The sequence below is a fragment of the Salmo salar genome, chromosome 12, assembly GCF_965601325.2.
Source record: "Salmo salar chromosome 12, fSalSal1, whole genome shotgun sequence".
NCBI lineage: Eukaryota > Metazoa > Chordata > Actinopteri > Salmoniformes > Salmonidae > Salmo > Salmo salar.
This window is the reverse complement of record NC_138302.1, coordinates 23,678,408-23,695,741: the sequence shown is the minus strand read 5'-3', so window position 1 is coordinate 23,695,741 and position 17,334 is coordinate 23,678,408. Positions and strand designations below refer to the sequence as shown.

At 41.3% G+C, this 17,334-nt stretch overlaps 1 protein-coding gene across 2 annotated transcripts in view; it reads right to left on the bottom strand.

Moving 5' to 3' along the window:
- Window positions 1-212: 212 nt before the first annotated feature.
- Window positions 213-17,334, bottom strand: part of LOC106564479 (structural maintenance of chromosomes protein 3) — a 28,668-nt gene continuing 11,546 nt past the window's right edge. Inside the window, exons 20-30 of one of the 2 annotated variants that reach the window (XM_082958755.1) lie at window positions 15,402-15,555; window positions 14,662-14,820; window positions 10,379-10,486; window positions 9,729-9,837; window positions 9,288-9,430; window positions 8,717-8,821; window positions 7,477-7,689; window positions 6,861-7,052; window positions 2,192-2,369; window positions 1,244-1,350; window positions 213-1,048 (exon numbers count right to left, since the gene is read on the bottom strand). In XM_082958755.1, the coding sequence (XP_082814881.1) occupies window positions 977-1,048; window positions 1,244-1,350; window positions 2,192-2,369; window positions 6,861-7,052; window positions 7,477-7,689; window positions 8,717-8,821; window positions 9,288-9,430; window positions 9,729-9,837; window positions 10,379-10,486; window positions 14,662-14,820; window positions 15,402-15,555 (1,540 nt within the window). In that variant the 3' untranslated portion in view covers window positions 213-976. Of the gene's footprint in view, window positions 1,049-1,243; window positions 1,351-2,191; window positions 2,370-6,860; window positions 7,053-7,476; window positions 7,690-7,711; window positions 7,801-8,716; window positions 8,822-9,287; window positions 9,431-9,728; window positions 9,838-10,378; window positions 10,487-14,661; window positions 14,821-15,401; window positions 15,556-17,334 lie in introns of those variants that run through there. The other variant, XM_082958756.1, reaches the window with a different exon arrangement.

Genomic DNA, 17,334 nt, shown 5'->3' with positions numbered 1-17,334 from the left:
TCTTATTCGTGGTCCATGTAGTTACCAGACAGATGTATGGTTCAGGTGAAGAGTTTGTGACCTAGCGCCACCCAGTGGTATAATGCTACACAGATCACATGTCACACTACAACTTACTTCACTACAAATGCACACAACTTCTCTTCAGGAAATGTCCCTTTTCTAGTTGACTTTAAGGCCACACAAAATAAAAGATCTATACAATTTAAACATAAGATTTATACGATTTTTATTGTTTTCTAATAGAGTAACAGGGAGAGAACAACTAGTTAAAATGCTGCAGTCAGTGTAGAACTAACTAATGACCTACAGCAGGGAATGCCAAGACACCGTTAACAAAAAGAAAGAATTAAAAAAAAATCTGAACGTTTCAAACCATTTTTCTGGTAACGACGTTACAACAAGTTAATAATATGTCATATCTTAAACATGGAAGATTATTCTGACAAACTGGTTATTATTTCTGTCTTTCACTATACCTCACAGTTTGAGATTCAAAGTGACCAACCAATTTATGATGAAAAATCATCAGCACAACATCAGCACAGACAAACAGTTTCAAATAAAAAAAGAACATGCATTTAAATCTGACATACAATGAGGTCAAAGGCTGCGCCAGCACTGAAATTCAACCCTCATCTCAAACATCAACACGACCACCTGAAAACACTGTTAAAAAATAACAAAACAGTCCAGAAAAAAACGAAATTAACTTTTATTTTCCCTCCTCGGCCGCTAAGACGATGGATGTCGTCATAACGATGGCATAGAGGAGGGAACAGTGGTGCAGCTACTAAGCGCTAGATGATGGACTTGGGAGTTCTGACGGTAGAATGAGAATAGATTCCAATAACGGCTGACCATAGAGTTCAGGTTGAGTTCTGTCAGAGTGGAGAGGACTGAAGGCTCAGAGTTAGGCAGTGCACTACGGAGGTGGATGAGGAAGAGGAGGATGATGATGAAGAGTTGATTATTCTTAACCATGGGTAGTGTCGTCCTCCACAAAGTCTTTCGCCTGCTCTGCCGAGATCACGTCAATGTGACTCACCTGGAAACACACACAGTGAGTGACCAATGCCTGTGTCTGAGTTCCACTGAGACAACCATCTTATGAAACATACTTTTCACGTCTCTGAATGCCAGAGGTTATTAAACTAGTCTAAAACTAGCCAGTGAGTGAGTAACCAGTACCCACGCATTCATACCGATGTGGACCAACGTGTAAACTTTTACGGAACTTCACCTTGTTTCTGAACTTGACTCCGTAGAACTTGTCGGCTGACTCCAGAAGCTCAGGTCTGAACGTAGTGGTGATAAACTGGGCATGGCCCGCCAGCTCTACAATCATATCTGGAACACACATTACACACGGGTAAGGATAAGAGATTTATAGATGTTATAATGCTTACATTTCTTCATGCTTGTTGAAGGATTGTGGTTGCCTGACGACTCACACTGAATTCTTCCACTGCTCTACATACTTCAGTCTGAGACTGCCATCATTGAAGCTGTTTGTGGTGACGTCAAAATGATGGGTGTTGTACATCAGCGATTGGATCATTTCTAACCAATCAAGAGTATCAAAGCCAATGAGACATTTTCAAATTGCTGCTGTGCCCAAGTGTGTTCTGGCTCTGGCCCAACCCATCCGTTTCTGGGACCAATCAGAACATGTTTGCGTTCTAGAAATCGTCGGGGAGGTACTCAGATCTAGACTCATTGTGAAGAAGAAACTAACGTCCATGGGCGTATCGTTTGGCCGGAGCAAGGAGTTCGGGGAGCCAGGCAAGGGTTGTGGATGGCCGAACATTGAAAATCAAGACAGAAAGGATAGCTGTAAATTCAACAGACTTATTTAAGTCAGAAAATCTATTTTACAGATACATTTGTCATTCAGCAGACACTCCAGAGCGACTTACAGGAGCAATTAGGGTTAAGTGCCTTGCTCAAGGGAACATTGACCGATTTGGCTCAGGGATTGAAACCAGCGACCTTTCAGTTACTGGCCCAACGCTCTTAACTGCTAAGCTACCTGCCACCCATTGAAAATCAAGAGAGAAAGGCTAGCTGTAAATTCAACACACTTATTCCATCTCTTCTTATCCGAGGGAGGCAGTCTGTGAGTGGTTGTGTTGTATAAAATATGCTATTAAAATATAATCTATTTATTTGATACGAGTGGTGTTATTACCCGAGACAGCCTTCCTGTGCTGTGCGTCCAGGGCCTGGTCAATCTCATCAAACAGGTAGAAAGGAGCGGGGTCACACTTCTGGATGGCGAAGATGAGGGCCAGGGCCACCAGGGACTTCTGACCTCCAGAGAGCTGCTGCATCTCCCTCATCTCCCCCTGCTTCCCCGTGAACGACACCTGGAGGGGGCAAGATGAGAGAAACAAATGTGGAATATTATTGAAAAGGAGATACACATACAGTGCCTTCGGAAAGTATTCACACCCCTTGACTTCTTCCACATTTTGTTGTGTTACTGCCTGAATTTAAAATGGAATCAATTGAGATGTTGTATCACTGGCCTGCACACAATACACCATAAAGTCAAAGTGGAATTGTGTTTTTAAAAATGTATAAAAAATGAAAAGCTGAAATGTCTTGAGTCAGTTAAGTATTCAACCCCTTTGCTATGGCAAGCCTAAACATGTTAAGGAGTAAACATTTGCTTAACAAGTAAGTTGCACAGACTATGTGTGCAATATTAGTGTATAACATGATTTGTAAATGACTACCTCATCTCTGTACCCCACACAATTATGTGCAAGGTCCCTCAGTCGCACAGTGAATTTCAAACACAGATTCAACCACAAATACCAGGGGAGGTTTTCAATACCTCGCAAATGGCACCCATTGGTAGATGGGTAAAAATGTATCCCTTTGAGCTTGGTTAAGTTATTAATTACACTTTGGATGGTGTATCAATACACCCAGTCACTACAAAGATACAGGCATCCTCCCTAACTCAGTTGTCAGAGAAGAAAGAAACCATGAGGCCAATGGTGACTTTAAAACAGTTACAGAGTTTAATGGCTGTGATAGAAAACTGAGGATGGATCAACAACATTGTAGTTACTCCATAATACTAATCTAAATGACAGAGTGAAAAGAAGCATGTACAGAATAAATGTTAAAAAAACATGCATCCTGTTTGCAATAAGGCACTAAAGTAAAACTGAAAAAATGTGGCAAAGAAATGAACTTTGTCCTGAATACAAAGCTTTATGTTTGGGGCAAATCCAACAACACAACACTGAGTACAACTCTTCATATTTTCAAGCATGGTGGTGGCTGCATCATGTTATGGGTATGCTTGTCGTCGGCAAGGACTAGGGAGTTTAGGATAAAAATAAACGGAATGGAGCTGAGCACAGGCAACATCCTAGAGGAAAACCTGGTTCAGTCTGCTTTCCAAAAGACAGAGACAAATTAACCTTTCAGCAGGACAATAATCTAAAAACACAAGGCCAAATATACACTGGAGTTGCTTACCAAGACTGTTACAGTTTTTACTTAAATTGGCTTGAAAATCTATGGCAAAACTTGAAAATGGCTGTCTAGCAGTGATCAACAACCAACTTGACAGAGCTTGAAGAATTTTAAAAAGAATAATGTGCAAATACTGTACAATCCAGGTGTGCAAAGCTCTTAGAGACTTACCCAGAAAGACTCACAGCTGTAATCGCTGCCAAAGATGATTGTAACATGTATTGACTCAGGGGTGTGAATGCTTATGTAAATTAAATATTTATGTATAAAATGTTCTATAAATTAGTAAAACAATCTGAAAACATGTTTCACTGTCATGATGGGGCATTGTGTGTAGATGGGTGATATGCATTTACATTTTTACCTATTTTGAATTCAGGATGTAACAACAAAATGTGGATATGAATACTTTGTACATACACATTGACATATCGAATTTCATGACTTTTAACCAAATTTCCATGACCAACAATTGGTGTCGTCTCTGTACGTATAAAAAATAAGCGTAATGTGGAATCGACACTGGGAGACTGCTCTCTGAACCCATATAACATCGCCTGTCGTGGTGCAAGGCACTTAGGCAACTGTATAAAACACATGTGGTCAACCCTCAGTCTGGAGAACCTATGGATGTGCAGCCCTGCTCAAACACATCAGAGCCAGTTTATCAAGGTCTGGTTGAGCAGCTCATTTCTAAAATGTGGTTTGTTAGAGGGGGACTGGAATAAAAGCCTGCACACTCATTAGCTCTCCTGGAGGATGGTTGACCACCCATTAGCTCTCCTGGAGGATGGTTGACCACCCATTAGCTCTCCTGGAGGATAGTTGACCACCCATTAGCTCTCCTGGAGGATGGTTGACCACCCATTAGCTCTCCTGGAGGATGGTTGACCACCCATTATCTCTCCTGGAGGATAGTTGACCACCCATTAGCTCTCCTGGAGGATAGTTGAACACCCATTAGCTCTCCTGGAGGATAGTTGAACACCCATTAGCTCTCCTGGAGGATAGTTGACCACCCATTAGCTCTCCTGGAGGATAGTTGACCACCCATTAGCTCTCCTGGAGGATGGTTGACCACCCATTAGCTCTCCTTGAGGATGGTTGACCACCCATTAGCTCTCCTTGAGGATGGTTGACCACCCATTAGCTCTCCTGGAGGATAGTTGACCACCCATTAGCTCTCCTGGAGGATAGTTGACCACCCATTAGCTCTCCTGGAGGATAGTTGACCACCCATTAGCTCTCCTGGAGGATGGTTGACCACCCATTAGCTCTCCTGGAGGATAGTTGACCACCCATTAGCTCTCCTTGAGGATGGTTGACCACCCATTAGCTCTCCTGGAGGATAGTTGACCACCCATTAGCTCTCCTGGAGGATGGTTGACCACCCATTAGCTCTCCTGGAGGATAGTTGACCACCCATTAGCTCTCCTGGAGGATGGTTGACCACCCATTAGCTCTCCTGGAGGATGGTTGACCACCCATTAGCTCTCCTGGAGGATGGTTGACCACCCATTAGCTCTCCTGGAGGATAGTTGACCACCCATTAGCTCTCCTGGAGGATGGTTGACCACCCATTAGCTCTCCTGGAGGATAGTTGACCACCCATTAGCTCTCCTGGAGGATAGTTGACCACCCATTAGCTCTCCTGGAGGATAGTTGACCACCCATTAGCTCTCCTGGAGGATAGTTGACCACCCATTAGCTCTCCTGGAGGATAGTTGACCACCCATTAGCTCTCCTGGAGGATGGTTGACCACCCATTAGCTCTCCTTGAGGATGGTTGACCACCCATTAGCTCTCCTTGAGGATGGTTGACCACCCATTAGCTCTCCTGGAGGATAGTTGACCACCCATTAGCTCTCCTGGAGGATAGTTGACCACCCATTAGCTCTCCTGGAGGATAGTTGACCACCCATTAGCTCTCCTGGAGGATAGTTGACCACCCATTAGCTCTCCTGGAGGATGGTTGACCACCCATTAGCTCTCCTTGAGGATGGTTGACCACCCATTAGCTCTCCTGGAGGATAGTTGACCACCCATTAGCTCTCCTGGAGGATGGTTGACCACCCATTAGCTCTCCTTGAGGATGGTTGACCACCCTTGATGTATAACATTGCGACATTACAACCAAATACGTTTTTTATGCCTTAAAATAATTTGCTCATTCAATATATCAAAAGATCAAATGGCTATGGTAGGCTACAAATCCTTTTATTCGGCTGAAGCAAGCCCACAAATCTTTTTCAGGAAATGTACCTTTTCGAGTTTAGTCATTTTATCTTATAAGTGGTTATTTGCAGGCAGACTAGCATCTATTGAGTTGCAATGTCCCAAACATTGAATGTTCAAATCAACTGAAAGTATCTACAAAACAAGTTGAAGGCACATATAATCCAAAAGAAACGCCAAATTAAATATTTTTCCTAATATAACTGTTCACGATTCACAAATTATTATTTTGATTCACTGCGATTGAACAGAATCCCAACTAATACAAAGGCAAAGTGAATCGTAAGTGTTGTCAAAATCTTTTAAATGAATCGCTCAAAAAAGTCAATAAACTTTATATGGCCTTATTCGCGTGTGTCGGTGGTTTTTTTGAGTCATGCCGAAAACATTAACACATGCTAATAACAGCTAAACAGTTAACTAGAGGGTACAAGATGTGTTTTGAATAGGCTATCTAGTTATTAGTCCGTTCTCTATCATATTTTATAGGCTAGGCCTACCTGGTGCCGCAATGTCCGACTGTCTCTCTCCTTGAGCAACGGCCCACTCGACTAGTCTCGCACACATAAAGGTGATGCCACCGAGGTATATGGTGATGCGCGCAAACACAGACGATGCTCAACTACACTTCAACTTGTGTATTCTACCTTCCAACATTAGGTTAAGACCCCAACTGAGTTCTTTAAAAGAAATGGTAAAGGGTTGCCCATCCCTGTTCTACATGAACCTGGAAATACGACAGAACCTTACCTTTTTTCAATATTAGGAAGAAAAGGTGACATGAGCAACAGCAAACTAGGATAATGTGATACAGTCAATAATGAAACTAATCATGTCTTGCCCACGCTGGGGTTTTGATTACTTTGTGTAAAATAGGGAGAAAGAAATATCTTAAAAAAGCTATTCAGAGTGCATATGACATTTTCACTATTTATCACAAATCTCTCTCGTGGTTCTTGGGTTCACTCTCAAACAAACAAACAAACAAACACACACACACACACACACACACACACACACACACACACACACACACACACACACACACACACACACACACACACACACACACACACACACACACACACACACACACACACACACACACACACACACACACACACACTTACCCTGATGCCGACTCCGGTGAACTGGTCTACAGAGGGCACACTGCTCTGAGAGCCTGAGCCCTTCTCGCTGTCGGTGCCCCCCTCCCCCTCGTCCTGGGACTGACCCCCCTCCGTGTCACCCTTTTTCATCACCAGGGTGGCCTTGCCCCCTGGAACCAGCTTCTGGAACACCTCACTGAAGTTCTTAGACACCTGAGGAGAGGAAAAATGGAATGGTTAGTCACTTTGAAACAGAAATTCTTACTGTAAAATGAAAAGAGCTTGTAAGTAAAAACTACTATTATCCATCCAGCAATGTGATTGATTGAACTCATGATGACAGAACTCAACAACAACCATGTCCTTCATTTGGGCTCTTGAGTTTCATATGGTTAAATCATGAACATTTCTCCTGTTGAAGGATAATGACTTATTCAGGGGGTTGAAGTCTCTGATTGAGACCTTGCTCAGATGGTACAGGTGTATGTGCAGAAGGCGTCACAGTCTATCTGTTAAAGACCTAAATCAGGTTGAAAGCGTACCAATATGAGAGTCGATTGAGGCTTTGATTCAAGGGTTGAAGCGTACCCGTCACCTAATGGAGGGGTTGGGTACTTGCCCAGTGAGGACAACATACCTGTTTGAATGTGAGCTGGATGGCCTCGTACTTCCTGAGCTCCAGCACGTTCATGAGCTCCATGATGGACTTGTGTCCTCGCTCCAGCTCGTCCTGGCGCTTGATCAGCTTCTCCTTCTGCTCAGAGAAGTTGACAAACTGGTCCAGGGCCTTCTTGTTCACGTGGCTGTACTTCTTCAGCTCTGTGTTGCACTGCTCTAGCTTACGGAACAGCTACAGAGGGAGGGAGGGAAAGAGAGGGAGTTAGGGTAACATTAAAAATGTCTTGTTCACGTGGCTGTACTTCTTCAGCTCTGTGTTGCACTGCTCTAGCTTACGGAACAGCTACAGAGGGAGGGAGGGAAAGAGAGGGAGTTAGGGTAACATTAAAAATGTCTTGTTCACGTGGCCATACTTCTTCAGCTTACAGAACAACTTGTGGGGAGGAACTTTTGGATGAAGAGGCAAGGTAACGCGTTACTACGCATGCTGTATTGTAGACATACACGTTTCAAGTGAAAAGCTCGATGGCAAAGTGCCAAAGATGATATTTCTAATCATCATCTCTTGAGTATGAAGAGGAGTTGAAATAACCATAATCCCAACTCTGACATGTATTCCTTCAAAACACTCAAAACTATTAATAATCTTCAGTTTCTATGTCAAGTCAAGAGACCTATCAAAGAGAGAGGCTGTATAAGAGGTAGACTATCATCCTTAGGCTTCATCCACTTCTAGAATCCACTATCTGACCTGGCCCGGCTAATCAAGACTCAATGTCTTGGGGAGAAGGATTAAGGAAGCTAACCTTCATCCTCACGAAGTATGGGATATTTCTAGTCTTGTCAAGGAGACACACACTTATGAGAGATGAGCCAGCAGCCCACTCAACACACACGGAGGTGCCCAGGGACGCCGGGAGCCGGCTAACTAGGTGTCTGAGTCACAGTGAGATGGCTGCTGCTGCTTTCATAAGTGTGAGAGTGGGTGGGCGGTGTCACAGCCGTGTGTATGTGACCAGGCCCTGGCCCCTCGGTCGAGGCTTGAGGAGGCTCTCTGAGATTATTGTCGTCGTGACTGTTTGGCTTTGGCTGCTAATCAAAGTCCTGAAAGTTAAAAACAGGACAGGGAGCCCAGAGAGAGAGAAAGTGTGTTTACCTATAGAGTGTGTGTTCATTAAGCATTTGTTCAGAGTATGTGTGCAGGTTTATCCCTAGGGAGTGTCTGTGTGTTTATCCCGAGAGAGAGAGAGAGAATTCACCTGTTTGAGTGTGAGGGTCTGGTACTTCTCAAAGGCCTCCTGTGGTAAGGACCCCAGCTCCCTGATCTTCTTCATGCATTCCTCTTTCTTCTTCAGCAGCATGCCCTGTAGTAGGAGTAGTAACAGTAGCATTATGGTTTTAGTTGTAGTATCAGTACTTTATTACCACACAGCATCAGCAATGATCAGAGACACAAGGAGTAATAACAGGTGTTACCTGTCAGGTATTTTAAACGATTCTAATATCTGCTTATCAAATGTTTGTAATGTCTACTACTGTCGTCTTTCAACATAAATTGTCAAGTCTTATGTCTAATGTATTTTTAGTAATGTGTATGGACCGCAGGAAGATTAGCGGTTGTCATGGCGTCAGTCAATGGGCATCCTAATAAGGTACAGTAAGTAGCCTTGGTTTGTGCGAGCCACAATGGCTCATAGGAGCAGGAGCCCATCTCCTGTTCCTGTACACCCACTGGGCAGGATGCTAGTCTATCGCAGGGCCTTACCCCCAATCTATCCAAAATAATGGAAACACTGAACTCTAATATAGCTGGAGATTTAAAAGGCGGACCTGTCGGTTGGTCATCTTCTCCAACTCCTTGGTGTCATGGTTGATGGCGTCGTTCTGTTCCTTCTCTACGTTCTTCCAGCGGTCCATGCTCTTGGCGTGGTCCTTGACCTCAATCTCCGCCTTGTCGATCAACACGTCCAGGTCTGGGGGATGAACAGGGACAGATACCATTTTTTCTTTTTTAAACGTTGGCACTTTGAAGATGTAACAATTGTACTTGAGTTGTACCTCTATTGATATTGAGGATTGTGTGTAGGTTTTCATCAATTCAGGTCAAATAACATACTAATGTTCAAGAGAGACCAACACAATACTTCCTGTGAGCTCCATTCTTTCTATTGCTAATGCCTTTGTGTGTGTGTGTGTGTGTGTGTGTGTGTGTGTGTGTGTGTGTGTGTGTGTGTGTGTGTGTGTGTGTGTGTGTGTGTGTGTGAGACCTACCCTCTGAGCGTGCCAGTGTATCTTTGATGCGTTTGTTGATTCCCTCCAGCTCTGAGGAGGTGGCTGTGAGCATGGTGCCTCCCTCAGTCTCTCTCAGCTCATTCAGCTCCTACAGGATCACATGGAGAAAGACGTTAATAAGGAGAAATAAACACGTTTACATGCGCTTCCCTGTCTCTCTCAGCTCATACATCTCCTACAGCAGTGGTATTCAAAGTCGGGAACAAAAAATAAAGAGTAGAGATTATTGTATGGGACAATATACAAACGTTTTTGAGAAAGATATTTAGAAAAATTACATTTTATTCAGTATTTATTTAATGGTTCTTTTTCATTTTGATAAGAGATTAAAATGTAATGAATTGAAGGTTATTTGAAGATGTAAAAATGTTAATGTAGCAATTTTAAGGTTGTGTCAATATTTGGGTTGGGGTCATGAGACATTGTGAAATAAATTCGGACAGATTTTTTTTTTTTTAAGTTAAATAAAAAATAAATAAAAAAAGTCGCTATTGTGATATTCTGGAATTCTACCAGTTCTAGGTTCCCATCTAGACATTCAGGAATGGGACCTGTTCTAGTTTCTGTTTGGAAGATTCTGGAACCGGACCTGTTCTAGGTTTAGTTTTGCACATTGTGTAACACCATACCTGTTCTACTTGGTCGAGGCGTTTCCGTAGGTTCTCGTTGAGGTACGTCTCCACCCTGGTCATGATCCCCTCCAGCTTGATCCTCTCATTCAGCAGCTGCCTGTTGTCCTACACACAAAGATAACCTGATGAATTACTCCTTTCATACAACAATACATCACACACAAACACAACAATCATGTTTGTTGTTCTACATTCATATCCTCATCATTCATAACAAAATACAGAACACATTTCAGAGAGAGACTCCCTCTGTTCGTAATAGAATAGATGAGAGAAAAACAGCGTACTCCCCCTCACACACCAAACAAATGAGCCTTCATAAGAAAGAAAGAAAGAAAGATGAATTTAGAGAAAAAAATGAAAAGAACTGCAGGCGGGGAGAGAAAGAGAGAGCGAGGGAGAGGAGACTGAGGGTCACAGCCCGTCTACCTACTCTTGTACAGAACACGAGTCTATTTCTATATCGGGGACGATTGCATAACGTTAGCAGATAGAACGGCTGAGGTGGCTACTGAGGTGGTCATTGTGAGCAGCTGGCAGTGTGTCTGTGTGGTTGGCTGTGAATGCAGTGCCCACACCACAGCAGCTAGCTAGCGCTCAAACTCTTCGAGGCCACTTAAAACAGGACAGTGAGTCTTAGGGTGTTTTTGTATCAAAAAGGCAAAGACAAAGCTGTTAACAATCCATGTATGATGTAACAACGGAAGGAACACGACAGTGAAATGATCATAAGCCATAATCTTCTTCTTTCATCAGGGACAGGGTGATAAATTAGAATCAACTGAACTTCCGGTATTCATTCACTCACTATCTGTATTCTTGACAATATCCACAAACTTTCTCAACCAGGTATTACATCATTCAGGGCAAAAGATACATACCCCGTACAGGCCTAATTGCAAGAAGATACATGTGCTAAATGACTTTCTATATTCTGAAATGGCATGTAGAGCTCTGGTGGAAATCATCAAAGATGCCAAGAAACAACATTTGATTTAGATGTGTGGTATGAAACATATTGTGATATTATATATTCTGAAATAGGAACAAAATTATGTGATTAAAGAATACACCCAAGCCCAGGAAGGTTTACAAGCCAAACAAGTCTTATTGGAATGATAAGCTAAAGGATCTATAGTCACTAATGCGCAAGGCTGAGTACTTATTTTTACAGTGTAAAGATAGGAATACAAGAGAACATTTTAGGAAGGAATTTAAGAAAAATCAGCATGTGTTTGATAAAAGACTGCACCTATTTAAACAGAGATATAAGAGAGGGCAGTTATTACACCTTGAGGGGATACAGACAATACATCCTCAACAGTTTGAGCCAAATAAACAAGTTGTTACCAAAACGACATAAGAACATTCCAATGGAAGTCAGGGAAGAGCGGGGGGGGGGCTGAACTCTGATATTACACAGGCTCTTAAGGAGTGGGAGAAGGGGTTTGCTAGCTTGTTCTCAGGTATCGAAAATGTTGTATATTTTGAGGAATAATTTTATAAAGACATATGTTCCCTGAGAACTAAAACGGAAAATACAATGTCAGAACCCTCATATATATATATGAGTTATATATATAACCCGTACTTAAATGAGGAGCTGTCTGCAAAAGTTAAGTGATTGACACTGCAAAAAATGAGAAAGTGTTTAGCACTGATGAACTGCCTAATGAAGTTTTAAAATCCCCTAAATTGACGGTAGGCCGTCATTGTAAATAGGAATTTGTTCTTAACTGACTTGCCTAGTTAAATAAAAGGTGTATATATATATATATATATATATATATATATATATATATATATATATAAAAAATTGAAGTCCTATATGATTTGCTCCAAATTTGTTTTTGTGTACAGTATACTGCCATACAAGTCTATAGTGAATCCCATTCCCAAATCTTCAAAAAAAATGACCCTAGAGTGCCACTGAACTAGAGGCATAAGTTTATTAAGTACGGTTTATAAATTATTTTCATCTATCCTCAACAATAGGCTATTGACCTTTTTGGAGGACAAAAAACATTCTGGTGGAAGAACAAAATGGTTTTCGTAAGTCCACAGCCTGTATAGATCACATCTTCTCGGTCTGTACAATAATCAGAAATAGATTACACAAAGAGAAGCCTACTTTTGCATGTTTCATTGATTTCATTTTAGTCATTTAGCAGACGTTCTTATCCAGAAAGCCTTTGATTTTGTATTGCCTAGTTAAATAAAAGGTTAAATGAAATAAAATTCAAAAATTGATTTTGTAAATAGGGATCTTTTAGCCTATAGTTTGTTAAAGACAGGGGTTGGTGGGAAATTTTATCACGCAATCCAGTCTCTTTACAAAGTACCAATTGCTTGTGAGTGTGTGTTAATGAATATGGTACAGATTGGTTTCCCACAACCTCGGGTGTAAAACAAGGAGACGCCTTATCACCGACTTTGTTTGCCATGTTTATAAATTATTTGGCAAAAGAAGTTAAATATTAGAGTAAGATATGATGAAATGCTAAGTTACCTTTTATATGCTGATGATATTACTTTGATGGGAGAAACCGACCAATCCTGCAGAACATGTTATTATGTGCAGTCAACTGGAGTAAAAGATGGAGACTCATGATCAACCAGACAAAAACACAAATAATACCTGGTTTTCTAAAGTGCATTAAGAGAAGCATTTTTCAGTTTTGGTGAAGACATTCTTGAGTTCACTAGCAATTATAAATATTTGGGTATTTTTATTGATGAACATATTACCGTCCTATACGGAACATCTGCCCTGGCCGACTCAGCAAGTAGAGCTCTTGGGGGAGTTGTAGGAAAAACAAAAACACTCAGATACTGGTTACGCTACGTATTCCAAACTGTGTTAGACAGTGTCCTGTTCTGGACAATTCAGCAGGAGTGTGGGTTGCTAAGAGGCATTTTAAAAACGAACATGTCCATAACAGAGCAGCTACTTATTAGGTGTCCAAAAGTTTGCACCTATACTTGCAATAACTGGGGACATGTGCTGGGAACCCTGTGAGGTGAGATGGAAGGCGTGTATGGTGAGACTTTGGAATAGACTGTTGGATATGCCAACTGCCAGAAAAGCTAGTCAAGTTTTTCAATGGGATCTACCCATAGGGGGAGCCTGGGCAACTGAAATGTTTAACCTTTTTCAACAGTCTGACTGTGAACATCTGAACGAAAACCAAATTAAGGCAGACATAGATATGATTAAAAAACAACTGTTGATGCAATTTGAAAAAGAAAAAAAAATGGGTGGAGGAGATTAATCATAAACCCAAATTGACAACCTTTTGTTTGATTAAGGGTGAATTCGTGTGTGAGAGATATATTATGTATAACCTATCCAAAAGCAAGAGATCGCTATGTGCACAGGTAAGATCAGCGATATTGCCTCTGCGTATTGAAACAGGTCGGTATTGTGGTGAAATGAAAGAGGAAAGACCATGTAACTATTATGACCTTGAAGAAATGGAGAATTAAACTAATTTTATCCTCTATTGCCCTTTCTACCACGATATACGCTTGCTCTTATTCCAGAAAGCACACCAGATATACCCCGGCATTATGTGGCTGAGCGATGAGGAGAAACACATTTTTTTTTTGTCCATTGTGTATTTACATTTGCGGAATATTTAGATAAAGACTGGAGTAAAAGAAAAGGGCTACCTATAATTAAATTGTAAAAATATTTACCTTCTATGTGGTAAATTGTACGTGTGTATATAGATTGTGTATAGGCTTGTCTCCCATATGAATCTTCTCTTTGTGCCAGACTGGGTTTAAATGCCTTCTGTTTAATTTTTCTGTATTTATTTATCTGTATATGTATGCATGCATGAATGATTTTACTGCTCTAGGAATATAATTATTGTTTGGATAACCTTATTTACTATTACGTATTGATTGACCTTTTTTCACTCTTTATGCGATGCGCAAAACACCAGAAGAAGAATGATCATTGAAATACCACAGTGAATTATTGTAATGTTTGTTTGTGTCAATTAATCCATAAGGAATGGGTTGCCAATTGGCGATTTGACACAAAAATAAAAATGTAATTCATTCATTCTAGATATAACCTGCGCCCCATTTAAAGGTGTTCCCTGTCTCTAGCTGTAATGTTTACATGCTGGAGCGGTCTGATTTCAACGTCAAGGTCTTAACAGTAGGTAAAACCATCCATCTATTCAAACACCACATACAACCATACATCCACACACAGTGCTCCGTTTAAACTTGTTCCCCCTGTAGTCTTTCATTAGCTGTCTCCTTACCTGCTGCAGCTGTCTGATCTCGTCGTTGAGGTCATCCACACGTCTCTGGTCCTCCAGACTGAGCTGAGAGAGCAGGTCTGTCCCCAGCTCAGCCTTCAGAGACTCCCTGGTGGACTCCATGGCATGGAGACTGGCCTCTAGAGACTGCAGTGAACGTTGCTGTGAGGAGAGAACAGAGGAGAGATTGTTAAGAGAGGAAGAGTTACAGGGTAGACTCCATGGAATGAAGACTGGCCTCTTGAGACTGGAGAGAGCGTTGCTGTGAGGAGAGAGATTGAATGGGTTGAAATTACTTTAATCAATGCCCAAAAGATGACATTTGGTTTGCAAGCAGCAGGCACAGTTTATGCTAGTACAGTGCAGCAATGTGTTCATGTGTTCAACATGTTCAAGATAATTCAAGAAGTCTAGACGGAAGACAGCAACAATCATAAAGTTAGCTATATAACTGTAGGCTACCTTAGGCATGAATGTCTTCTCAGACTTTTACATTTGAGAAAATGCAGCAAGGCAGGGCGCTTGCCATGGTAGCATGATACTGACGTTTGTAGGGTATTAATTAAATACACCTTTCTTATCATCCTCCTGGATGTTATGGTACTTTTCTGAATCTAAAAACAATCTGACATTTTTTGGATCAAGGTCTGATTCAGTCAACTATGGCTACATTTTATTCATGATTCCCTTGAATTGGGCCCAATAGAAACCAAGAGACACATTGAAGTCCAAATCAACCTCACCTTCGGCATGAACGTCTTCTCGGACTGCTGCCTCTTCTCCTTGAGCATCTTCATCTCAGACAGGATGGAGTCTCTGGAGGCCTTGAACTTCCTCTGCTGGGTCTCAATCTGCTGCATCTGGTTCATCAGCTGGTCGATCTCATTGTTGATACGTGATGCAGGGTTAAGGAACATACTTTATAAACAAATAGAACCTATATATCATTGTTGATACATACAGGGGAGGGTTAAGGAGCATACTTCATAAACAAATAGAACCTATATATCATTGTTGATACATACAGGGGAGGGTTAAGGAGCATACTTCATAAACAAATATAACCTATATATCATTGTTGATACATACAGGGGAGGGTTAAGGAGCATACTTCATAAACAAATAGAACCTATATATCATTGTTGATACATACAGGGGAGGGTTAAGGAGCATACTTCATACATTGTTCAATTGATTGATTGGTTGGTTTTTGGGATTTATAACACACTTTTGGAGAGGCTCAAAGCATGTAACATTGTATTGGTTAAACTCAAATCATCTAAAACTAGAGCTTTCGTTTTCCATACAATTGAAGTGGCCATCAGCAATTTAAACAATAAAAAATATGACTCCCTGCCCGTTTGGGTTAAAAGCTGAGGGACAGGGCTGGAGAAATGTAACCGCTCTCAAACTGACCGTCCATGATATCAAAATTATAGTTTTAAGCATGTTTTGAGTCTATATAGTGTTTGTTTACATTTACTTTGTTTACAAACATTGGCGTAAAACAAGCTTATATATTTTGGGGTATGATGGGGTATGACAGCTGAACTAAGCTCATCAGGCATTTCTAAATTTTATTCAAGAATCAATGGGTCCATATCATAATTAATAAGTCAAAAAATGATGTAGCAACTACAGATTGCCCATTTAAAGACTTATTAAAAATAAAACAGACAGGCAATCTAATGGCAATCTTACCTAAGGGCCAGAGGTGGTGTAGATAAAAAATAAATATATAAAAAAAACATGCTTTTAAAATCATTGATTGAACCTCTGACTCATCGCTGGGGGCTTACAGGAGTGATGCCATGTCAACAATCAACTCAAGCACGCACACGCACAAACGCCGTGGTGCTGCCTGCTACCAGTGACTCACCGAGAAAGAGGTCTGAGGGCAATGCTCTCACACTCTAGCTAATCCTCTTTGGCTCTCCATCACACACATTCATATTATACATGTAATCCTCCAACATCCACCTACACACACCTCCTCCCTCCTGCTGGGTTCAAGACATAACCTGGCTGCATGAAATCCCCTCCAACCAGCCAATCACACACAACCTCCTGAGAACCAGGGAGAGCAAAACATGACACTCCATTACCTGCTTAATCCCCATGTTTTACAACTAAATGAAACACCACACACACTATCCCATCCGTTTCAATACGAAACCTGTTCATCTCTTACACATTAAATCTCCTCCAACTGAGCGCAAGAGCGACGACAACACACCATCACCTACTGAGCACCTGTATTTAGGACTAAAATGGCATATTAGTATCTCTGGTGTCTGACTCACTTCAGGTCCACTGTAGGGTAGGGAGTTGAGTTAGTGTACGACAAGCTAGACTGAGACAGGACCATGGTAAATGGGTCAAATCACAAATCAATACATGCCTATATTCCTGACTAATCAGAAACAAAAACAGTGCCTATAAAATCCACGATGCGGAAAACGCGGACAGAATCATGGAATCCAGATATTAAAACGGAATTCAACAATATTCAAAAAAACGCATTGAACTTAGTATGGAATCAACTAAATGTATTGAAGATTAATTTGCCCAAGTATATCATAGTAAATTAACAGAATGCATCAGTTATTCGTATTTCCTGCAACTACCTACCACCTTGTGTAGCCGTTAGCGATGATGCTAATGAAAAGTCTTGTT